The sequence below is a fragment of the Mandrillus leucophaeus genome, unplaced genomic scaffold (assembly GCF_000951045.1).
Source record: "Mandrillus leucophaeus isolate KB7577 unplaced genomic scaffold, Mleu.le_1.0 Scaffold348, whole genome shotgun sequence".
NCBI lineage: Eukaryota > Metazoa > Chordata > Mammalia > Primates > Cercopithecidae > Mandrillus > Mandrillus leucophaeus.
Window position 1 is genome coordinate 1,052,724 of NW_012103676.1, and position 24,798 is coordinate 1,077,521.

Here is a 24,798-nt window from a genome sequence, read left to right on the forward strand (position 1 = left end):
GTGGGATGGGCACAGAGCCACGGCAGCAGGGAACAGCTCGAAGGCCAGGCCGAGTTCTCTGCTGAGGGGCCCCAGGCCTGAGTTTCAAGTTACCCAACTCTGAAATGGTCGGCCTCTTCCAGCATTTTCTGACTGGGGTGGACACTCCTGAAGCCACGTTTGCACATGTCTTTGGACCTTTCTAAACAATCTATAAGTCCTTGCTAAAGACAGTAACACACGTTACTCAAGACTCTCAATTTCAAGGGATGTAAATCCAACTGGAATGACCAGCTTAAGCAAAAAGGGAAGTGTGTGAGAATACTGGGGTGTGGCGACATCTGAGGAAGGGCTTTCCTGACAACGGGAACCTGAGGCTCATGCTGCCAGGAACCGCTCTCACATCGCCGCTTCTTTCCTGCCACAGGTCGGCTTTCCCCAGGGTGGACAATGGCTTCTGACAGATCTGGGCCTGGTATCCCACGATTCCCACCACCACAGAGGAACTCTCCAGCAGGAGTGACTCGGACTGGCGTAGCTTGGGCCAGGTGTCAATCCTGGCCAGGAAGCCTGAGTGCATCTGGTACGCAGCCTGTGCCAGGTACCCCTCACCGGATCCATGTGCCCAGGATGCTGTGTGCTGGAGCCTGGCAGGGGAGGGAGAAGGGAGTGGAGTGACCCCAGTCCCACCCCAATGTCCCACCAGAGGGCGGTGGATTCCCGGCCTCTTACTAGTCCTGCTGCCAGATGCCGCAGTCAAGAAGGTACTGTTCTCCAGTTCAGTTGAGCAGACATTTATTGAGCACCTATCAAGTGCAAGGCACTGTGCTAGGCGCCGTGGGAAATACAGAGAACACAGGCGGTCCCTGCCCGCGAGGAGCTCACAGTCTAGAAAGGGCAGCAAGACACAGTACACAATCAGCGGCGGCAGCACCAGCCAGAGCGGCAAGTGCCCAGAGCAAGACACAAAGTGCTGTGCAGTCACAGAACATCATGGGGCTGCTTCTGGCAGAAGCACTGGAAAGGGGATGAGACTCAGGCTGGGCCTTCCAGGAGGGAAGTCATTTGGGAGAAGGGCATCTCTAGCGGAGAGAGGTCCATCTGCGGAGCCCACAGGTCATGGGAAACGTGTGGCCACAGGGAGCGTTTGGGGACAGCCAAGTATGGCTGGGAGGTGGACAGCCACGGACACCAAGCTCAGGAGGTGTGAACTTGGTGCTCTGGTCAAACAGCCATTGCAGATCACTTCGCAGGAGGAGGGGTGACTAGAAGTATGTTACTGGAAGGTAAATCTGGCTGCATTGCGGTGTCTCGATGGCAGAGGACAGTGCTGGGAGGGGCTGGCCAGTTAGGGCCCACCACCCCTGGGTGTCTTGAGAGTAGCGGGCAGGGGGCAGCCAAGCACAAGGGCAGAGCAGGGGATCATACGGAGGGTGGGTGTGGAAGGAGGGAGGGACCCAGAGCAGGCTGCGGGTCTTGGAAGCCTGAGGATGCCATAGGGCTTCCTAGTAGAGTGGGAAGTGCACTCCTGAAGGGCAGGGCTGGAGGTCACTACAGAGAGGGGACAGTGGGGACAGGGACAGTGTGGCCCTAAGGGTGACGGCGGTTTCTCAACATGTGGTCCGTTAATCACCTGCATGGGAACTGCCTGGGGAATGTGCTCATTTGCAGATTCCTGGGCCTTCTCTAGAACTACTGGGCAAGCATCTGTTGGGTCATGCCCGGTAACCTGCATTCTTAACACCAGCTGCCCTTTCCAGCTAGTCTGCAAACCATTTGCTGAGGAAGAATAGGGTGTTAAGGGCTGACTTTAGGCAAAAAGAAGAGACAAAAAGAATGAGGGAGGTCTGGGAGTGAGGGAAGTGGTGGGAAGCAGGGAAAGTCCAGTCAAGCCACGTGCGCCAGCAAGACAGCCCCAGCGCGGCCTTGCAGCCAGGCACCGGGCTGTCCCCAAGGGCTGCTCTCAGTCCACTTTCACTTGGTGGGCGAAAGCCACATTTGCAAACTGGGAAGTGGAGAGTGGGAGGTGAGGGGAAGCACTAGCAATGAATGAAGAGGATTCTTCTGGGAATCAGGCTGTTTCAATCTAAAACATCTGAGATAAATGGCAACACTGGGGAGGAAGGTGATGAACAGATGGAGGTGAGCCAGAGCCACTGCCTGGGCAAGTCGGCCAGGAGGCGGGAGGTGTGGGTCAGAGACACTGCAGGAACTGGGTGAAGACGAGGAGGTGCGAGGAAAGGGGTTGAGGGACGGTCCCAGGGGCAGCCACACCTGAGGTGTGGGAGGCAGGTGGGAGCTGGGGGAGGGCAGGGAAAAGAAGCATTTCTGTGTGTAGATCTGAGTCCTCCCTCATATCCCAGCCGTGTCACAAGCCTGCATGGGCAGGAGGCCGGCTCTCCCTTCACTGGTCTCAAAAGCCACCCAGGCCTGAGTCCCAGCCACATAGCCGAGCCTGCCTAGCAATGCTGACCGGCCATCCAGGATGGCCCAGACACCTTCTGTCTCCTGAATGCAGCCTACAGGGGTTCAAACAGACTGCCTGCATTAAGGTCAGACAAGGCTCTTTTACTCCTGAAGACAGTGGCCTACAGCCTCGGGAAGAATGTAGGCCAGGGAATCCCCCAGCCCCTCAGGATAACCTCTCTGAGCAACACACATCCCGTCTGTTGAATGAGGGTGACATCTCTCTTCTGCCAGCTACTTTACATGGATGCCACGAAGTGGGAGAGCCTGAGCAGTAGACAGGGAAGCGGCGGGCGGCCCCGCTGCAGGAGGTAGACAGGCTACAGATACTTACGCAGCAGCCACACTGAGGCTAGTACTGGGGGAGGCTGAGAACCAGTAATGAGTTTTTAATGGTTTGATAATTTGGGTTTTTAAATATTAAATTTAACTAAACCTGAGGGGTTTCAGAAGGAATGATGAATTCCGTCTCATGCTGTCACTGATGAAGGGAACCAATGAGCACTTTGCTCTTCCTTCCTTCCCACAGCCAAGAAAGGGAAAGGGGACAGGCCAATCTCTCCGAAGCAATAGTCAGAACAGAAAGACTTACAGAACTCAAACGTCAAGGGTCAAATAGCTTCTAGAGCCGGGAGAAGTGGTGAGCCCCTCAGCCTAACCCGCACCAGCCAGCATGGGTGGAGACTCAGTCTGGCGGTCAGGGCGTCTCCTGGGTTTCCTCTCTGAAGCAGAGGAGAAATAGTGGGTCAGCCAGGCTGCTGGACCGAAACGTGAGCCAGAAGGCCAGAGTCACTGCAAGACAGCCCCAGGCCGCACACCTCAGTTGTGCTTTTGAAAACAGGTGCAAAGCTGAGGCATGGGAGCTGTGACTGAAGTTGCCCTCCTGGCTGGCCTTGTCTTCTACCTCTGCTTCCACAGCTGGGTGACTTGGCCACCGGCCCAAACAATGAACAACCACTTCCACATTAGGAGGCATCATGGACGCATCTGAGAGGAAACATGATTGAAGGACAAGCCTGGCCTCATGGAGAGCTCTGGATTCATCCCTTGAAGGATGCAGCGATCAAACAAAACCAAGAAGCAGGCCTGGAGATAGCACTCTGGGATGCCCCCCAGTCCCCTCACCATGAACAAACCAGCACTGAGTCCTCAGCCTCCACTCCTTAGGCCCAAGAGAGACATGATCTACGGACAGGCAGGAAGCCGACTATGAGCAGCCTGGGGGCGCAGGTGTAAAATACAAAGCCCTTTGAAGATCCAGACAGTAAGAGTAAAGATGTTAAGATTGCCCAGGAAAAGAACTTCACTGACACTGAATTTGGGCAACACCTAGAACAGACAATATTAAGATATCAATTCTGAGAAAGACTCACAAGAAAGGCTGTTTAGGAGGACACCAGAGAGACAAACACAGGGAAAATAAATACAAGGGCTCTGGCCCCCCCACTCCCTCCCCCCAACAGAAGCTACTAATGCTATTTATTGGCTTGGGTCATTTTTGAGAGTAGAAAATCATTTTTTGGCAAAGCTGTACAAACTCCACATCGGGGCGTCTTCTGCAGTTGCGGACACAAGATGGCCAGTGACCAGGCTCTTTATTAAACTTCCTCATGACCCGCTATGGTGTTCAGAAGCTAAGAAGTGACTTCCAGAGCCAGGCCAGGTGTGTGGAGGCCTTAGCCTGTGAGTGCGTCAAGCCCTGGCTGGGGAGCCTGCTGCCTGCCCAGCCACTCCTCAGCTGTGGCTGTGGTTATGGGTATGGCCGGACGGCGTGCACACTGGGCCGTCCCCTTTTACGCAGGGTGGAAGGGGAAGGGTGGGACTCCATGGGCTCCACAATATCTTCTAGCCCTGGTATCCTGTGAGTCTAACTTCGCCCTGGTCATTCACCACGGCTAGGCACCAAGTGCCATCTAGTGGCACCGCGGGTCCACTTTCACAATGCTCCAACCAAAGACTCTGCAGGACAAACCAACTCTTACCCACTCTAACTCCGGGGGTGAGGGCAGAGGAGGCTGGAAGGGTGAGCACATTTCATGGTAGTGACGGGACATATTCATCTCAAGAAAATATACTTTAAGAGGTCTTGCTTTCCTTAAGAAAGCAGCTCTTTTTTTATTTATTTATTTATTTATAAAGGCTAACCATATCCATTTGTCAATATTTTCGGCTTTAAGGAAAATAGTTTAAAAAACATAAAAAGGTAAATACACTCAAGAGTAACTGCTATTAAACAGTTCTGAACAGGCAGAAAATGTAGACTTTCCTTTAACAGAAAATGTTAAATCTATAATAGCAGCATAATTTATATATAGAAAAAAGCTGGTTTTGAAAACCCAGATTTATACACAAAACATTTTTTTTTCTATACAACTGCGTTTACACTGGGAAATAAGTTTCTTCACATTCCCATCAGGTACAGGTGTGAGCTTGAGTTTGATCAGCCAGCCCTGAGCGCAAGCTTCTCAGCACAATCTTCAATCCAACACCATGGCAGAGAGCGCGTTTAGATCTTTCATGTATGGGTGGGCCACCAAGATCTGGTCTATTTTCAGTCTTTGCTCTGAGTCAGGGAAGATCTTCAGAAGGGCTTCCCTCAGCTCGTTGGTTTCTGCAGAAGATCGCTGAGCTGGCATGGGCAGGTTCTGCTGGAGATTGGGGAGGGTTGGCAGCAGTGGGAAGTGGGGCTGCTGAGGGAGCCAGTGACTTGAAGGGGCTCCCTGAATCCGGGTCGGAGGCTGGTGGCTGGTGCTGGCTGCCTGGGTGCCAGGGACTCTGAAGCTGGGGTCAAACATGCCCACATTTGGCAGGGCACTGAGTAGGGGCTGCATATCTCTGTGAATGGAAGCAAGTCCTGGTGAGTTGGGTTATAAGTAAATAAAAAATCACGGAGATATTTTAGAAGGTAGCTGCGGCAGGCCTTGAGGCTCAGGATGCCACTCCGTGGCTTCCAAAGGCAGGATGCAAGACTGAGGTGGAGGTGGTGACAGTAGCTGCCCACAGCGGAGCCTGCGGGGATTCCACTGACACCATCTCAAGGTGTGACAGGGAATGAGTGCACTCTGTGAGGGAGCACCGCCCTCCCAGGTCTGCTGCTGTGAGGACTGACCCCATCCAGGTGTTTGGCTCTAACCAGGGTGCCCTTGGGAGCTTTCAAAAGGTTTAACAGGATCTTACTCTTTTCAAGATTCTGATTTTGTGCAGGACCCTGGTTAACAGAAATTAGAAGAGACTCCTTCTGGGGAGAGTGGCAGTCCCCACCGACTCAGTCTAGATGAGGTGTGGGTGGGTGCCCACACTTGTATGCACATGCGTGTGTACAAGTATGTGTGTACAGGGAGGGCATCTGTATCACTCAAAAGCCTCCCACTGGACTCGACCTGCAGGTGAGAAATGAGGCTAGCTGAAGTTTCCCCAACTTCAAAAGCTCAACTTCAACAGCCCCTCCGTGATGGAAGTGATTCCCAACTTCTTAACCAATTTGTGAGCAGCTCTACAAAAAGCCACCAGGTGAGAGTGAAAAGGCAGGCAGACAGACCCCGTACCAGGTTGCTCAAGGAGTGGGAGGAAGCAGAGGACTCTCCTTCTGGTAACTGTGACCCACAGACGTGACTGATGCTCACACACGGGCCTTGGGCCTGAAGCCCAGCAGGGGATTTCCAAAGTTCAGATGTGGGGAAGGAAAACGAGATGGACTGATGAGCGTACCAGGTGTGGAAAATGGCTGCCATTCTCTTCATGTGGGTAGAGAAGCGTGGCGTTTGGCAATTAAGTCCTCATCTGTGTCATAAAACCCAAAGGCTCAAAAGAGAAATGATTCACAAGACCAGGGAGCTGAAATTGTAGTGGTCTCCTAGGTAGAACAGACCACCATGTAAAAAAAAAAACCCATCACCACCTACCACTGAATCCAAACCTACAACTCCCAATGGTTCCTGTTACAAATGGAAAAGATCGGCTGGAAAGTGTGACTGCCTAAAAATGCTGAGAGAGCTGTGTGTCTTCCTCTCAGCTTAGACCCCCCCATCACACCCCCATGCAAATACCAGCTGGGAATGCACAGAAGTGCAGTCTGGTTTAGATTTTAAAAAGAGTAAGCATCAGTCATGGGGTCCTATGATCTGCCTGTTAGGTTCACAGGCATCTTTGGTTAATGTCTGTTACCTAAGAATTCTGAAAACAGAAAGAACCACTAACAAGGTGTCCTAAAAACAAAACAAACCCAAACTACAACAAAGAAAACCTAAACTACCAAATCATTTTCAGATAAATATGGAATACTGGCTTTTCCATTCAGTAAAGGTAGAAAGTAATGGTCAGTTCCCCCAGGCAGTGATTCCTGAGCAGTAAGTAATTAATATAAGCATAACATGTTCAAAGCAAATGACTTTAGAAAATGAATGTAAAAAGACACTCACACATACAAAATGAGCCCATTAGGCACTCATGGTTCAGAGGGAGAGCTCTCACACATACATGATGAACCTAAGTAGTGTTCGCCAGTAAGTGACCACCAGCTTGGAAAAACAGCTTTGTTTTTTGTTTGTTTGCTTGTTTTTGAGATAGAGTCTTGCTCTGTAATCCAGGCTGGAGTATAGTGGCGTGATCTCGGCTCACTGCAACCTCCGCCTCCTGGGTTCAAGTGATTCTCCTGCCTCAGCCTCCCGAGTAGCTGGGATTACAGGCACGCACCACCACACCCAGCTAGTTTTTGCACTTTTAGTAAAGCCATGGTTTCACCATATTAGCCAGGATGGTCTTGAACTCCTGACCTGAAGTGATCTACCTGCCTTGGCCTCACAAAGTGATGGGATTACAGGCATGAGCCACAACACCCGGCCCCGGCTGTCTTTTTAAACCCACAAAAAGGCTGGACGAGGTGGCTCACGCCTGTAATCCCATCACTTTAGGAGGCTGAGGTGAGTGGATCACCTGAGGTCAGGAGTTTGAGACCAGCCTGGCTAACATGGCGAAACCCCGTTTCTGCTAAAAATACAAAAAATTAGCCAGGCGTGGTGGTGTGCACCTGTAATCTCAGCTACTCGGGAGGCTGAGGCAGAATTACTTGAACCTGGGAGGCGGAGGTTGCAATGAGCCAAGATCGCGCCATTGCACTCCAGCCTAGCAGTGAAATTCCATCTCAAAAAAAAAAAAAAAAAAAAAAATCAATAAAAATAAACCCACAAAAAAAGTTTGGCTTCTGTCTTTTCCTAGGATGAAAACTGAAAGGACTACAGTTGAAAATCTGGGATGCTTGCTACATTAGCTTCCACATATATGAAACCAGCACTAAATTTAAGGCTTAAAAAAAAAATTTTGGCCAGGTATGGTGGCTCATGCCTACAATCCCAACACTTTTAGAGGCTGAGGAAGGTGGATTCTTTGAGCTCAGGAGTTTCAGACCAGCCTGGACAACATGGTAAGACCCTGTCTCTACTAAAAATACAAAAAAAGAGCTGGGCGTGGTGATACGCGCCTGTGGTCCCAGATACTTGCGAGGCTAAGGTGGGAGGATTGCTGAAGCCTGGCGGGGCAAAGGTTGCAGTGAGCCGAAATCATGCCACTGCGTTCCAGCCTGGGTGACAGAGCAAGGCCTTGTCTCAAAATAATAATAATAATTTTTAAATGCCATTTTTAGTTGATAAAGACAGCACTTGCACTAAAGCACAAAGAGTTGAAACAGACGTTTTAATATAAGACAATCTGAAAAAGGAAATACCTAAGACAGACTTCCTTCTGAAGAAACTCCTCTAATCGAGGTCCACTTCTTCCCAGAGGATCATCAGGAACCATAAATATGTCCCCCACGAACGTGTACTGCAGCAGCCTACAACACAGAACACCATGAGGCTGAGAAACAGGGTCCTCACTGCCCAGGGCCTACATAAGGATCCCAAAGCAGCCACCCGATGCCAAAGCAACGGTCAGGTCAGCCTACAAATCCTAAGACTGCTCAACTGCCTAAAAGCGGGGAAAACAACCAAGTCAAACCCTTTTAATGTCTGTTTTGGACATAAATACAATAGAGTCAGAACATTTTATCAGCCGGCCCTCAAATTTCTCATCAAGACTTGCAGATTTGTACTGGGCTTAGGAAGCCGCTTCTTCTTCTAATATAACTTTCAATATAACTTTGAAAAATAAGATTTAAAGACTGTCAGCTTAGGACACAAATGCTGAATGAAGGTTTAATTTTTTGAATAAAACTAGTAATAAATGTGTCCATAAGCAAACCCACTGAAAAGAATATTTTTAAAAAGGAAAACGATATATGAATAAAGGAAATCTGAGGTCTTTAGACCACTATTTACCATATCGGGGAAAACAGAAAATAAAATAATCTTAAAAGTCCAAGTGCCTGTGCTTGTTGTCCAGGTCTCCTTTCTGCCTTGTTTTTGTGAATGCTAAAAGCAACAGCTTGGCTGGAGAACACCAGTCTTGACTGCATTTAAACCCTCCATGCATACATGGATGAGTGTCAGTAAATACTGACAATGAGCCCAGGCAGAGGTCCAACAGAAACATGCCCTACAAGATTAGTGGCTCATTAACTGTGCCCAGAAGGTCAAAGACTGATTCTCATTCTCGGTTCAGCTATCAACAACAGCTTTTTAACAGCACAGGTGTCAAAACGCATATAGTAATTAACTCTCACCTGGGCTTTCGTAACAGACTCTTTTTCTAAAATCTTCTAATAATTTAGGAAAATATAAATACCAGGCAAGGTACAAGTGTGAAACCCCAACAGGGATAAATACTAGTTATCCTAGCTATATTGCGAGTTTTACTATATATTAGTTATACTTAGCGTGAGGTATGTTCACTTTATGTTTTAAGATTTCTGGCCTATGTGACTTATCCCTGGCACTATCACAGCCCCTTGCTTTCTATTTTAAATAACTGGTCAGGTGATAGTTGTTAACAAAAAGTCCTAGCAGCCAGTGCCCACTCATCTTAGGGCACTTTTCAGCAGTGGACACCTTCATAGTTTTATTACAAATGAAAAACAGCAGTGAATGCTAAACTCTTGACGTAACTTTGTTTTATTTTGGATATCTAAAGATGTTTTCAATATAGATGATTAAACTGACCGTAAAAACCTCCAGAAAAGCATCAGATATTAAAAAGTGGAAATACTCTCTCCAGACCATGAAGAAGTGAAAGCCCAGTCAGCACACGTTGCTTTTGGGCCTTTCCTCTTGCTGGAATCCCAGCTGCCATGAAGTTCACCCTTTCACTTCACAGCTGAGTAAACTAGGAAGCCGTTTGTGCTCCATCACACTTAACTGTGCCTCCTGCTGCATACAGGAAAACTCTGATGCCCTAGAAGGCTGTAGTGAGAGCAGAGCATGTCCACACTCATCACTGCCAGCTCTGCTGCTCTGCGCCGGGCCCCTGCTTACCTGGAGGGGCCAGTCACCTATGAAGTGGGAGTACAGCACAGTCTTATGATACTTTGGTCCCTTATATTGCCTTCTGTGGGGCCAAGGAATATAGAAAACAAAACAAACAAAATGCACACAGAAACAATTAAAAACAAAACAAAACAAAACTTTTCTGACCAAAGACAAAGAAGAAAATATTACCTTTTTGTAATAATTTCTCTCCAAGAGACTGACTCATTCACAAATTCTCTGAAATTATCATTTGTCACAATTATACCACCAGTTTTGTCCGCTAAGTGTAGTAGAAACCTATGGTAATATAACAGAGTTTAAAATGAGCAACAGGCATCCTTGGCTCAGAGAAGCCATGTTATAAGAAAATAAGAGAAGGGTTCCTCTTCATAGGAAAACCATCAAAGAATTTAACCAAGGCTAGGCCACAGAAAAGTTTAGCCCCTATCAACTGAAGATCAATCAGAATGGTGAATATCTCTAAAATTATTAGTGTGATTATAAAATAGATTGTCTTTCATACAATTTCTTTTGTTAAGTGATCTAAGCTATAATTTATTCAAAAGTTGTATTATCAGTAAACAGTGTTAATAAGAATACATGAATACCACAGCAGAGAATGAGAGCTGACAACCCTGTGAAATCATTATTCAGATTTAAGTTACTGAGCAACAGTATTCTGGTTCTAAGATTAGCTGCTTAGTACAATCAGTCTTACAATTCTCTTTTCTTTTTAAAAATTCATAAGTTCAAGCCGAGTGTGGTGGCTCATGCTTATAATCCCAACACTTTGGGAGGTTGAGGTGGGCGGATCATTCAAGCCCAGGAGTTTGAGACCAGTCTGGGCAACATGGTGAAACCCCGTCTCTACAAAAAAATACAAAAAAATTAGCCAGGTGTTCCCTGTAGTCCCAGCTACTCAGGAGGCTGAGGTGGAGGATCATCTGGGCCCAAGCAGGTGGAGGTTGCAGTGAGCCAAGATCGTGCCACTACGCTCCAGCCTGGGCAACAAAACGAGAGTGTTTCCAAAAAAAAAAAAAAATTCACAGGTTCACACTGCTCTGATTTAGAAAGAGGTATCTAGAAATGCCATTTTGTTTAGACTAAGTTATAGATTCACTCAAATGGAAGATATGACAGGATACCTGGTGATAAAAAAGGGAAAGGATGAAGCAGTAAAGAAGACTTCCATTTCACTGCTGATTATTCATGCTCAGACCCTCTTAATAAGAAATCTGTGAGGATAATGTGAATTTTATCTCATAAGTTAGGGTGACCACATTTGTCTAAGGATATGTAGACCAAGATAATAAAAAATAAATTAAGGGACTCACTGGAATTAAAGGTACAGACAACTGCTTTTACTAGCAGTGATGAGTACCTAACGGGGGTTTTAAAAACCTCATTAGTTTCAGAGATCTTAGAAAACCTTGGAAATTAAATATGATTTAGTTCTTTGGCTTTATTAAATAACATTTTACAAATGACTTCTAACTGGCATGAGTTGTAAGTGGTAATGTTTGCCACTAACAAAAACAGGCAGTAAGGCTTCTGAGTTCATGAATGAGAACATATATACATGTCCTCTGAAAACCCAAAGAGCCATATCAGCCAAACAAGAGCTTAGTCTGCATACTTGTGTATGTGTTCCAACCCTGCTGGTGTGAGAATGAAGCTGCTGTGTTAGAGGACCTGAGCCCTGCAGGGTCCCTGCCTGTGTCACAGGGCTGGGCAGGAAGTGTCCTTCCATTCCACCTTCTAGTACTTCTCACCTATCCCCCAGGCACCCACATATGGTATCCTCTTTCGGCTCTTCCATGCCACCTGATTCTCACCCATCAGATCTGGTCTTGCATACCAGCCTGGTGCAGGGCAAGGGACTGTCAATGAGAAGGCCCTTCTGGTGAATGAATATATGTCTGCTGTGGTCCCAAGCCCCTCATCCCTCTCCCCAGGCCCTCTTTTCATCTCTTACCCATTTGACTATCATTCACTAGCTTGGGTCACAAGCTAAACACTATCTTCAACGGAGTGGTGTTTTGGTGGAACACAGGCAAAAACACCAGGGGTGCTGTCAGTGCTATAAGCCAGATGAAAATAAACAGGGCAAATGCAGGAGAGAAAAGAATAAACAGCTACCACTAGGTTCCCAAATACTAGTAGACATGCTACTAATTTCATACCATGAGGAGGATTTTAAAAACTGGTCCTATTTCCATTGGTTAAGTTTGGAAACTTCTCTTACTCAACCACAGCAAAACTCCCTTCTGTTACTTATGCACATGTCTTCTCAAAATTCTTGAGGGCAGGAGGTGCATCTGAATCATGTATGTCCCCAGAACCTACCTCAGTGTATCAGATTTGGTTAGTGCTCAATAAAGTTTATAGAAAAAATTTAAAAAGGGCCAGGTGCAGTGGCTCATGTCTGTAATCCCAGCACTTTGGGAGGCCGAGATGGGTGGATCATCTGACGTCAGGAGTTTGAGACCAGCCTTACCAACATAGTGAAACCCTATCTCTACTAAAAAATACAAAAATTAGCCAGGCATGGTGGTGCATGCCTGTAATCCCAGCTACTTGGGAGGCTGAGGCAGGAGAATGGCCTGAACCTGGGAGGTGGAGGTTGCAATGAGCTGAGATTGTGCCATTGCACACCAGCCTGGGTGACACAGTAAAACTCTATCTCAAAAACAAAACAAAATATTTAAAAGGCACAGACGAAATCTTGGTGACTTGGTGACTCAGATGCACTAGTACCTGCTGCCTGAGTTATATGCCAAGCTAAGAAATGCAGGCTTATGGGCTGGGTGTGGTGGCTCACACCTGTAATCCCAGCACTTTGGGAGGCCAAGGTGGGCAGATCACCTGAGGTTCAGGAGTTCAAGACCACCCTGGCCAACATGGAAAAACCCTGTCTCACTGCAACCTGCTAAACTAAAAATATAAACATTAGCTGGGCATGGTGGTACATGCCTGTAATCCCAGCTACTTGGGAAGCTGAGGCAGGAGAATCGCTTGAACCCAGGAGGCAGAGGTTGCAGTGAGCTGAGATTGTGCCACCGTACTCCAGCCTGCGTGACAGAGTGAGACTCCATCTCAAGAAAAAAAAAAAAGAAATGCAGCTTACTCCTATCACAGTAGGGTCAGTTAAGACACTTCTATGACGTAGAAGAAACCCTGAGGACCCAGGCATTATGATAATAGGCTAAGTCACTGATCAAAAGTAGACTGGGAGGAGTTACTATTTGAAACCATTTTCAAGCCTGCCACACTAAGACAAGACAAATATTACTTTAAGCACCTACCAACCAGAGACTACAATATCTGCTTTTACTTAGAGTTTCAGCCATGTTTTACTAAAACACAAAAACAGTTTCTTTTGTGATGTTTCTAAAAACTATGTAGCAAATATCATTGAGCATATCACCTTAATGACCACAAATATTAAACCCCCCGCATCAAGCAGGTCCTCTAAAAGTGTGGACCTGTTCAGCAGAGCAGGTGGCTGGCTCCTCACCACCCTACTCCAACCGTAGGAAGGAGAATGGCCTTTCATACCTGTCATCATGAGAAGCAATTCTTTCTCCAAAGACCATCCGGGCAGGAGTTAAAGATAATATTCCGAGCTCCTGGAGCTGGGTTAAGAAGTGCTGTTCTGTTCGTGGAATAAGTTGAATACACATTCAGAAAAGGGCTATCTTCCCAAATGTATCAAGAAATGAAAGTACACTCAAATGTTTCACTTGGAGAGCTGTAGAAAACCTTTTTTCTACTGACTCAATTTTACTAACTCACTAGGAGGGAAAAAAAAAACAAAACAAGCAAGACCCATACTAAGGCAAAAACAACATATGAACTAACTTCAGTTATTTTTTAAACATAAAAAGATTAAACTCATTTGCTTCTTAAGAATAGTAGGCCAGGCACGGTGGCTCACACCTGTAATTCCAACACTTTGGGAGGCTGAGGCAGGTGGATTACTTGAGCTCAGGAGTTCGAGACCAGACTGGCCAACATGATGAAACCCCATCTCTACTAAAAATGTAAAATTAGCCAGGCATGGTGGCACGTGCCTGTAATCCCAGTTACTCAGGGGGCTGAGGCAGGAGAATCGCTTGAACCTGGGAGGCAGATGTTGCAGTGAGCTGAGACTGCACTGCTGCACTCCAGCCTGGGTATTTAATGAAGCCTACCATCAAAAACTTTTTCAGAGCTATACTACAAGAAATGGAGGACAGAGAGAGGGATGATAAGAGATCCTGAGAGAGGGTAGGGGTGGGACTAGGGCAGATCTAGGGATAGGAGGGACAAATGGTTCTACCCCAATCCCAAGAAAGATCCTTATACCAAGAGTCTGTTGAAGCCGCCTCCTACTGGCCTCCTATCCAACTTCTCAAAGGTGTCCATACAAATATTTGCCGGTTTTCATGGGGGATGGGTGGTGACAGTGGAGAATGGAGGGTCAAAGCTACATTTCAGAAAACCAGTAATGGGCAGAAAGCAGCTAAAAACTCAGGGTCTGAGGTTCCCACACCTGCATTCCCTACAATGGTACTCACCACTGACTTAAGCAATGCAGAGCATGTAAGCATTAAGAGACTCCTTTGGCAGGGTGTGGTGGCTCATGCCTGTAATCCCAGTACTTTGGGAGGCCGAGGTGGGTGGATCACAAGGTCAGTAGTTCGAGACCAGCCTGGCCAATATGATGAAACCCCATCTCTACTAAAAATACAAAAATTAGCCGGGCGTGGTGGTGCGTGCCTGTAGTCCCAGCTACTTGGGAGGCTGAAGCAGAAGAATCGCTTGAACCCAAGAGGTGCAGGTTGCAGTGAGCTGAGATCATGCCACTGCACTCCAGCCTAGGTGACAGAGCGAGACTCCATCTCAGGAAAAAAAAAAAAAAAAAAAAGAGACTCCTTCAGGGACCCAATTGCAAAAATAACAAAATGAGTAGATCTGCTTCATTCCTTATGTACCCTCTGTTAAGATGAATATACTCTTCAAAATGGGGGAAGTTGGGAATACTTGGGAACTGTGTGGTTTGACCATTTCTGCCCCACTAAGTGACTAAATTTCACTTCCTGTTTAATGTGCTGGGCAAGTCCTGTACTCACTCACCCTCCCTCCCCACAATCTACTTTATTTTTCCAGGCACCCTGATGTGTTAAGTTGCCTGACACAGCCCTTTCACCTATCTTCCTATCATGACCTATGACACAAACAACCTGAAGTTTCTCTGGAACATTTCACGATTCATAGTAAGTTCAAATCTTTTGTGTGTGGCCTGCAGGTCAGCCAGAGTACTTTACGGTTAACAGAAATGATTTATATTAAGCCATTAAATAGACTGTTAAAAAGACATAACTTGAAGGGGCCAAATTTATGAAGTGACTTCAAAAATACTATCTAAACAGTCAGAAACCCAGCCTAATAAAAAGACATTTTTTAGAAAGTAAAAAGAAAACGTGATATATAATGAACTCTTAACATAACTTCCTGTATAAATAACTATGTTAACTTTCCATCCTACCCCCTAGTATTTCTGATGCTGTGGTACTCTCTTCAACTGATGTTTTGCTAGGTGTGGTAGATTTACAATTTTATTTTTAAAGCTGCTGCCCATGGCACACAGCTCTATTCTAAACAGCATGTGTTGCAATTATAAGCTGACTCATTAAACATTTCACTAGAAATCTGAAAAAATCAGTTTGCCTCACCTGTGACATTAGGATCACGCCTTGTTCTCCACTGAGGGACAAATACAGTGATGTTTCTGTTGCCAAGCTTCCAAAAATATTCAACCGCAATTGCAATTCCGCGACAAGAAAAGAACTTTTTCAGACCATGGCTAGAAATAAGAGTAAAGAAAATAAATAAAATTTATTTCTGTTTAAAGCACAGTTTCACCATGAAAAGTTAACATACACATACAACAAACAATAACAAAGTTTCCTTTAATACTCTTACATTTTTAGCATTTAGTTCATAAAGTTAGGATGGAACTTTAGGGACAGAACTCTTAATAGTGTCTTAGGATTTTTCTCGCATTTTGTTAATCTAACTGGGTGTGTTGTTGTGATAGAAGGCAGTGAGCTCCATGGTAATACTTGTTCCCTGTGACAGAAGAAAGGGACAAAGATGTGACACAGTCATAACCCCTGCAACCTCCAAAGATGCTGCTGTGTCCTGTCCCAGGAGGGCCCCACTCTCTTCAGGGAATTGGCTATATTTACTCAGTTTACAGTTTACGAGAAACATGTCGAGGGCAAGACTCAAATGAAATTTATGGAGGGGCTGTGAAAGGCTATTTTAAGAAAGCAGAAAACAGGGAAAAAAGGTAAAAATAAATAAATAAATAAATAACAACAATGAACAGTAGAGAACACAGGTCAAAACACTTTTTCTGTTAAGAGTCACACAGTCTCTGTCATACCACCCAACTCTGTATGTGAAAACAGTCACAGACAGCTGTAAATGAATGTGTGTGGCTGTGTTCCACATTTACAAAAACAGGTGGCGGGCCTGATTTGGCCCATAGTTTACAATCCTTAGTATAGAGGATTAAAAAATGCCAACCCCTCCATCCATAACACATTTCAACGGAAAGGAAGAAAGTACTTAAAATTTACGCTCCAGCAGTTAATTAAAAGTGGAGATAAAAAAGTTAAAAGTTTAAAATTCTGTAGGTGGTAATGTGTCTACTCATTACAGTATTGGGTATTACAAAGAAAAAAAGACTAAAATCTTAAACAGTGATGCTGTAATTGATGAAATTAGTATAATCTATGTTCACTGCTTCAATGGTCACTTAGATTCCAGCGACAATACTCCTTGCATCTTCAGTCCTGTCTTCTCTCCACGTCTAATGCTGCATGCCAAAATTGCTTTGTAGAAATACTTCACTTGCAAGTCCTGCCATGATGGGCATATGTGTCCCGAGTTAAACCCTGGCTCTCCTAATTCCAACCTACCCTGAAAATTCCAGTGAAACTAACTTTTAAATGCAACCCGAGGCCTTTGATTCTGCTCAGGGCCTTCAAAGGCACTGTCCTACACTAATCCTGCCTGGCTTCCAGGACCCCTCCTCGTCTGACTCGTCAGAAAGGATCTGGCCAAGTGACCCTCCCACTACCATGCAACAACCCTCTTGGTTTTGACCAGGTCTTGCCATCTCACCCCTCCTGGTCTCTGAGCCTTTCCTTGTGTTGCTTTCTATATGTGCGATGCTCTTGCACCTTTCCTTGCTCCTTCTTCAAATGCCCTCAGGACTGAATGCGCTGAATTCTGGCCCCTCTTCTTCTATGAAGCTATTTCTAGACACAGGGCCTCTCTCAGCCTCCTCCCTCTTCTGAGTTCCAATCCTGTATGGTGCACCAGAATCACAGAGATAGAATGGCATTTAGATGCCTGTTAGAAAAAGGAGTCACTAGGGAAGGAGCAGCCTGCCTGGGTTGCACAGCCAGGGGGATGAGCTGGATTAGACTCTGGCTTCCTCACACCTGCCCTTTCCACGACCCCACTTGCATGTACGTTCCTTGAGAGCAGGAAGAGGCTGGACACTTCATGAACATCTAATGCTCTGTGAGATTCAGAAGAGCTACTCACAGACTCCTCTTTTTAAAGGCTATTTCTTTTTCAGTGAACCACAAATATTTCAGAGGCTCTTATCCCAGAAAATATATGTAAATAAACAAACCCAATCTTGATAATTCAGGAGTGCTTTGTTTATCTAAAGGCATTCAAATATGACAAGAAGGTAGCAAAGTGACATTTTTAACTAGAAAAAAGACTGGGGGTGGTTCTTTAGAGGGGGCCTTTAATCTTTCAAAAATAATAAATCATCCATCACTCTAATTGCTTAACAGCAGGGACATACCTAGAGTTAACGTCAACCACAGTCCTAATTTGAAAATCCACAACAGAACAACCTGCTGGTTCTTAGAAAAACCAAGAAATATGTATATTTAGTCCGCAAAAGGATAATCCTTGAGAGAACTGCACTGAAAAGGTTTTTAAGGTGGCTCCCTGATTATTTGACAGATACAAATGTGTGCTACCTACAAATGTGTGCTACCTACTCTCCCTCTTTTCCTTAACAGCTTCTGGTGATGGCAAGAGGAGGAATTGGATAGAGGAGGAGTACCCAGTTCAATTCCACTGGGTCACTACGTAACAAGGGTGGAAATACAGACGGATGAATTCCGCTGCCCTGGACTCCTTACAAGTCTAGAGGGGGAACAAATGGAGTTTCTAGAAACATCAGCTCTCAACTAAATTCCAAAATGTTATTCTCAGTGATAAGATCATATCACTTTTGATACTCTAAAAAAATCTCAGGAATGGAATTAAAACAGAGGTTCAAAATTCTGGTGGAGAACATACAGATTTACCCAAAAAATAAAACTACAATAACAAAAAATTAAGTGGAGCCAAATTATTGTCCTCAAAATAATACAGAGGGTCCATTAAGGACCGTTCTTCCTACTTCAAATCCTATACCCTGAGTAGGCATGTGCTTACTCATCACTGTCTCCTAGCCTTTCTGCAATCAAACCAGAGTAGCATGTTGACAGGTAAACCCAGACCAAAGGTCTATCTTGACCCAGAGGCAAAGTATATATATAATAACACCTTGCTACTTACGGGAAGGCCAAAGCTCTGGGGCTCCCAGCTCCAAATACAGAATGAACAGTTATTAAGTCTGGGAGGACAGGTGTGCAGGCCCTCAAGAGATTTAAATGCCTGTTTCCATATAATTGGTTAAAGATTATATTATCTGGTTGTTTGCCATATTATAGAATGCTGGCGACTAAAAGAAAGTGTCCAAAGCAGAGGAGAGATGGGTGACACACAGCTGATAAAAACTCATGGCAGCCATAGCACCAGACAGGGCAGTGTGGAGACAGGGGAAAGTCCTTTCTGAGTTACCCAGGAAAAATTTCTTTTTATGGAACCCTAATATGGAAAAGACTAGTATGAGAAAAAAAGGTTAAAATACATAATTCTGGCAAGGGAAGGGGCAAACCTCATCTACATGGAAAACTATCACCCCATATGTCAGGGGCTCTCATGCTGAAGTTTCAGGCTGACAGAGCCCAAATGTTTCTTGGCCACTACTGTGCTGTCTAGCCATACATCACAAAACAATTTCCACTTACTCATCATCATTTGACTCATTCATGGTGACGAGGGGGCAAGAACAAGATATACAAAATTGGCAGCATTAAACAGGGTACTATGGAGGTTTTCACAGGTGGTATGGGCTGCAGACCTCATTCTGGACAGGAAAATGAACAAAGGCTTTACAAAAATACATTGAAGGGTGGGCCTAGGCTGCTTTAGGGTGAGGCCCACACCAACAGATCCTATTGCTTAAGGAATCAAATAAGTACTTCCCCAACTACTTGGGTCAAATCCGTAAGCTTTAGTTACAGTGCTGTGCAACCCAAGACTTAAGTATCCAATGATGCCTTGGCCTGAAAATTCCAACCTTAACTACTGCTGGAGGAGAGACGGTATACGGCAGCTCTGGGGAAAGACATTATGGGTCCAAATCTCTATCTATGTAACCCTGGAAAACATTTTTAAGCCACTTCATGTTGTATAAATTATAACTTTTGCCTCACAATTGGTGTGAAGGCTGCATTTTTAAAAATACAGTGCCTGACACATAATAATGGGTGTTTCGGCTTTAAAATCCCAAATATTTGTTGCATTAAATATATGGTCTCAGTTAAAAATCTAAACTGGCCACTGGAATAGTAACCATGAAGTTACAAACGGGTAGTAGAAAGCCACTAAAAAAAATCCTAAACTGGGCATGGTAAGGCATGCCTATAGCTTCAGCTACTAGGAAAGATAGGCCGAGTCCAGGAGTTCGAGTCCAGCCTGGGCAAAATAGTCAGACTTCACCTCTCAAAAAAAGAAAAATTCTAATTTGCCTTTAATTCATCAACAAGTTTTTAATGAGTTCCTACTATATGTCAGGGACTATGGGTATTAGAGGTAGTTCATTGAACAGAAGAAACACAAATCAGTTTCTTCATGGAATCTAGTCAAAGTTAATTCACACTTAACATTGAAGCAACTGATTTAAAATAAGGGCTGATTTTTTTTCCAACTTCCAAAAAAAAACTGAGGTAAAATTCACATGACTAAAATTCAATGGCGTTTACTACATTCACAATGCCATGCAACCACCTAGTTTCAAAATGTTTGTCACTCCAAAATAAAACTCTATACCCATTATGCAGTTTCTTCCTAGAATATGGGTAAATCTTAATTACTGACATTTTCAGAACAATACATCAAATTAAGTACAAGTCTGTCTCCTTAAAGTAACACATTCACTTGTAAAAGTATTGCCTTTAAATACAGACATCTGTGAATCCAAAGAAAATGTAAATCCGCCCAAAACAATCAGTTTTCCAAAAAAAAAAAAGAAAGCTTGCAGCTTTCTCTTAGTGTAATAATTGGTAGTTTTCAAAAGAGATGATACTGTACTCAGGGCATTAGGAAATATGTGGGAGTGTGTTTGGGGTGTCACAATGACTGGGGAAGGATATTATAAGCAAAGTGGGAGGGACTAGATTTGCAAAACATCCTGTCAGATAGGTAACACCACTCTAAATTCCAACAGTGACCCTGCTGAGAAATATGCCTGTTAACTACCCCAAAAGGTTTTTAAAAAGCATCAGGATCACTGCTCATTCTATGTTAACTTGCATTTCCTATTTGGAAAATCCTTCCACATACAGAAAAGTGAAAGAGGATGAGAACTGCTCACAATCGTGACCTAAATTTTGTGTCACTAGTTGGCTCAAGAAATCATAACAATGAAGAACTTGTTCCGGGCTTGGGGTGTGGGTGACTGAAGTTGACATTTTTGCTTAGATATCGCTATGCAGCTGCGGGTCATTTGCTGGGTTTCCCCTAATAGGGCTGCCAAAAAAACCAAAGTGAAATGACAATAAACATGATTTGGAAATGACGATAAACATACTGCATATTTTTGCTGCCTGTCTTCAAATTTTAACATCTGAAATGATGGCATTTTCTTTTTGACAGCAAAACACAGCATCGATAATTCATTCAAATAATAAAAACCAGAATAATCCTTATATTTTAAGAAATACATATTAAAATATTTATGAACATATAGCTGAGATTTCCTTCAAAATAATAGGGGTGGAAGGAAGAGGTAAGGGCTAGGATGAAACAAGACTGATCATGAGCTGGTAATTATTGAAGGTGGGTGAGGAACCCATGGGAATTCATTATTTTATCTTGCGTATCTGAAAATCCTAATAAAAAATTTACAAACCAAAAATTACAAATATACTATAAACATATATTTCAAAAATAACATTTATTTTTCAATCCTAATAGGTATTCTTAAAAACTCAGGGCATTAACTGATCTCTCAGAACTCCCAAAAAAGAAGTTATACAAACATTTGGCAACTCAGAAAAGTATTTTTAAGATTTGGCAACTTCTTCCTCATTCCATGTCCAGGTGCCCTGTTTATTGAATTGTAGCTACTTAAAATGCCAGACCCTGAATATTTCTTCAAAAATCAATGGTGTTAAATTAAATTTGGCCTAAAGTTGCCTCCATACATAGTGACCCGCAACCTTAGTATGTGAACAAATTGCAACCTAAGAGTATTCTTGTGAAAAAAAAAAAAAGCTGAGTCTCAGCCAATCACAGCAGCTAAGCTTCAGCTAATCACAGGCTGGCAACTGTTCAGACCACGTCTACATAAGGCAAATGCCTCATCACAGGATGCCTGGATAAGGCAAATGCCAACCTGTAGGCAATCAAGTTGTTTCTGCAGGGCACTTCCCTCTTCTGCCGATAAATACCACTGGCCCTCATTGCTGAGTGAAGCTCTATGAACCTCTCCTGGTTTAGGGTGCTGCCAGATTCATAAATCATTGTTTGTGCAGATCAACTCTGCTAAATTTAATTTGCCCGAAGTTTTTCTTTTAACAATGGGGTGACTGGTTTTGAAAACAGAAGGCAGACTTTACACAGTTGTTGAAATGATATGGTAAAGATGTCCTTAAGGACAGGTCAGAAGGCAACAGATTGCAGCAACTGAAACTCCAAACAGTTAAGTGACCTGCCCCAAATCAAACAGCTGGTCCACAGTGCGAGGAGGCTCTTGACCCTCACACATTTCTTAGCCACGATCTTAAACTGCCCCTTAGAAAAGAAATCCAAGTGTACAGGTTTCAAATCAGAGGATTTTCAACTAAGAGGAGTTCCAAGACAGGCTAACTAGAAACAACAGGTTCATTAAATGGTGTCTTTTACTAAAAACATTATAAACTTTTAATAAGAGCAGAGGCCCACAATGAAGCTCAAACTAACTTCCTTTGAAAGGAAATTGCCATTGCTCTATCCAGAGAAGTACATCACACCTATTACCACTGCATACTCTAGGCTAGAGATCAGGCATACTCTAACATAAGATAAAAAAAATCCTTGTGCTTTAAGCTTTGTCTTCTTATTTAGATTAGAACATAATGGTACTCACAGTATTAAGAATGTAATGACTTAAAAGTCACTATACTATCTATCACTGAGCAATGCAATGTGAAAAGATAATATTCTGTCCTCTCTTGCCCTTAGAAATTAAGTTCAGCAGGGTGAAGTAAAGTTCATGAATCCAGAAGATGGACTGACAAAACCTTTCCAACCAGTTGGTTCCCATTCCCCTCCACCATCCGACCCTAAGGCTACAGATCAACTATATACAACATGTATGTATAGTTCCTATATACATGTGATTCTCAGACACCATTTAGAGCCCTATTTAAAATAAAACAATCTGCAGAGAATGGACTTACGTAATTGCAACATTGCTCCCATCTATAACAATGTGCTTCAAATCTGTTCTCCCTGGTTCATTTTTTAATTCCAGCTTGTAGGGTACTTTTAGAGTATCTCGAAATCTTTGAACTCCAGTAACTGAGGAATCAATATGATCAGAAGGTCCTGCCGACCTTGCATCAGTAACTGAAGGTAACAGCTGGGGCAGTGGCATTGGTGGAGAAAGGGTTGAACAATTTGGCTTAGAATGAGGAGAACTACAACATCCTAAACGTTTTTCACAGGCAGATTTCATATTATTTGGAAGCAAGGGTTCTGGCTGCTGGTGTAAACCATTTTCAGGAAAAACTGGAACTCTGGGCTGGTGACTTGAAGCTCCCCTTGAAACAAAATTGACTTCTTTGGGACTTGAAGAGGCAACAGAAGGTGAAAGGCCATCAGTTTCAGGGTCTATGTTACAAACATAGTTCTGGTTTGAACCCCAGACTTCATGTTTCTGTTCTATTGGCACTGTTCTGAAAGTATTCATTCTGCAATTTGAGGTACATGGTTTAGCTTCCACTTTGAATGGTAACTGAGAAAATTTTTCTGCCATATTTTGCTGTGCGTGAGTCTGTGTTTTCTTTGGAGTGGAATCAGTTGTAAGCTCATTTGTGCTGCTATAAACACCCTTATTTTTGGTTTTGTTGGTCTCTGGATACATTGTACCAGCTGAAAATTCTCTGTCTTCTTGGAATCTTTTATTTTCTTTTTCAATTTCCTCTAAGAGCAATAATGGTTCAGTAGATGGTCCATACACCTTAATGACTTTTTCAACAATTTCTTGGGAATAGCCCATGGTTTTAAAAAAGTTTACGAGGATGTTGTATTCCATTTCCTCAGTAGTTTCTTTTATATCTGGACTTAAATTTTCAGAATCAGTAGAAGAATCAGATAGGTCAGCTATTACATTTCCAGCCAATGTCTTAGCATCATGTGAAATCTCCCCCTCCTGAACATTTTCCAAAGAAAACTGCTTCTTGGTATGCCTTTCTTCAGAATCAGAAAATCTCCTTTTCTGACAAATTCTCTCATTGGAAAGTGCCTCTTCATCTGGGATTAGACCATTTATTGGATCAAAAAGCACATCTGGTGAGCTAGAAAGGACTGTGTCCATTTGTTTTGTAAGCTCAGAAACAGGAGTCCCAGCTTTATTTCTTGCCTCTTCCTGCAAAACACTTTCATCTCTGGAAATATTCAGCCCTGTGGCAGCATTCTGTGTAAACTCTGTTTGTTGAGAATCTCTAATTTCAATAACATCATCATCTCCTGTTTCAAAGAGATTCTCCTCGCCTTGTGTGAGTGTCAGAAGTTCTTTTTTCAAGGAAGTGGGCAAAATCAACAAATCCATTGTGTAATTGTCTGCATGGGCTTCAACAAATTGTTTGAATTCCCTTTTCACCTCTGATTCTTTCTGACTACTGGGTAGGTTCTCTTTATTTTCAAAGAGCTTTACAAACTGTTGAATGTGACTCCTAGCCATGACCACGGCCTCAGCACTTCCTCTGATGCCAAGAAGGCCAATGTCCAGAATGCAGAGGTCAGCACAAGTATCCTGAATCAAGCTTTTCAGAAACAGGCTCTCTGCCCCAACAAAAATGCAGTGCATGTCTTTGGGGTAACATTCTCTTTCTTCTAGTTCAGGTTCACAGATTCCTTTAATATATTCCTGTAAAGAGAAAATAAGAAATTAGGTCAATTTACAAAAGTTCCTTACAGCACATAATAAATTACACATGCAACTACAAATGTCAGGTCAATTTTATAAAAATCACAAGCATGTTTGTAATTTTGAACAAAACATCATGTTTTAAATAAAACATTGAAAGTAACAGATATAACTTGCTTAAATCATCTTCAGAGGAACCGAAAAATTTTCATCCAAATCTAAAAGGTGGGTATTTTGTAACATTTTATGCAATGTGATCTTATGGATTTGCTGAGCTACACAGTGAATAATCCCAAGGATGGATTTATCTACATCTCTAATGAAAAGACATCTTTGCTTGCTACCAGTAATGTATTACTTCCATGACATAATCAAGAGATAAATAATCAAATCAAGTGACTGACTAGAGAA

The 24,798-nt window shown here is 43.7% G+C and overlaps 1 protein-coding gene across 1 annotated transcript in view; it reads right to left on the bottom strand.

Moving 5' to 3' along the window:
• Positions 1–757: 757 nt before the first annotated feature.
• Positions 758–24,798, bottom strand: part of N4BP1 (NEDD4 binding protein 1) — a 67,598-nt gene continuing 43,557 nt past the window's right edge. The window contains exons 2-7 of the mRNA XM_011989141.1: positions 22,697–24,387; positions 15,560–15,690; positions 13,401–13,497; positions 10,032–10,139; positions 8,165–8,272; positions 758–5,280 (exon numbers count right to left, since the gene is read on the bottom strand). Coding sequence (XP_011844531.1) covers positions 4,923–5,280; positions 8,165–8,272; positions 10,032–10,139; positions 13,401–13,497; positions 15,560–15,690; positions 22,697–24,327 — 2,433 coding nt within the window. The 5' untranslated portion in view covers positions 24,328–24,387 and the 3' untranslated portion in view covers positions 758–4,922. The remainder of the gene's footprint in view (positions 5,281–8,164; positions 8,273–10,031; positions 10,140–13,400; positions 13,498–15,559; positions 15,691–22,696; positions 24,388–24,798) is intronic.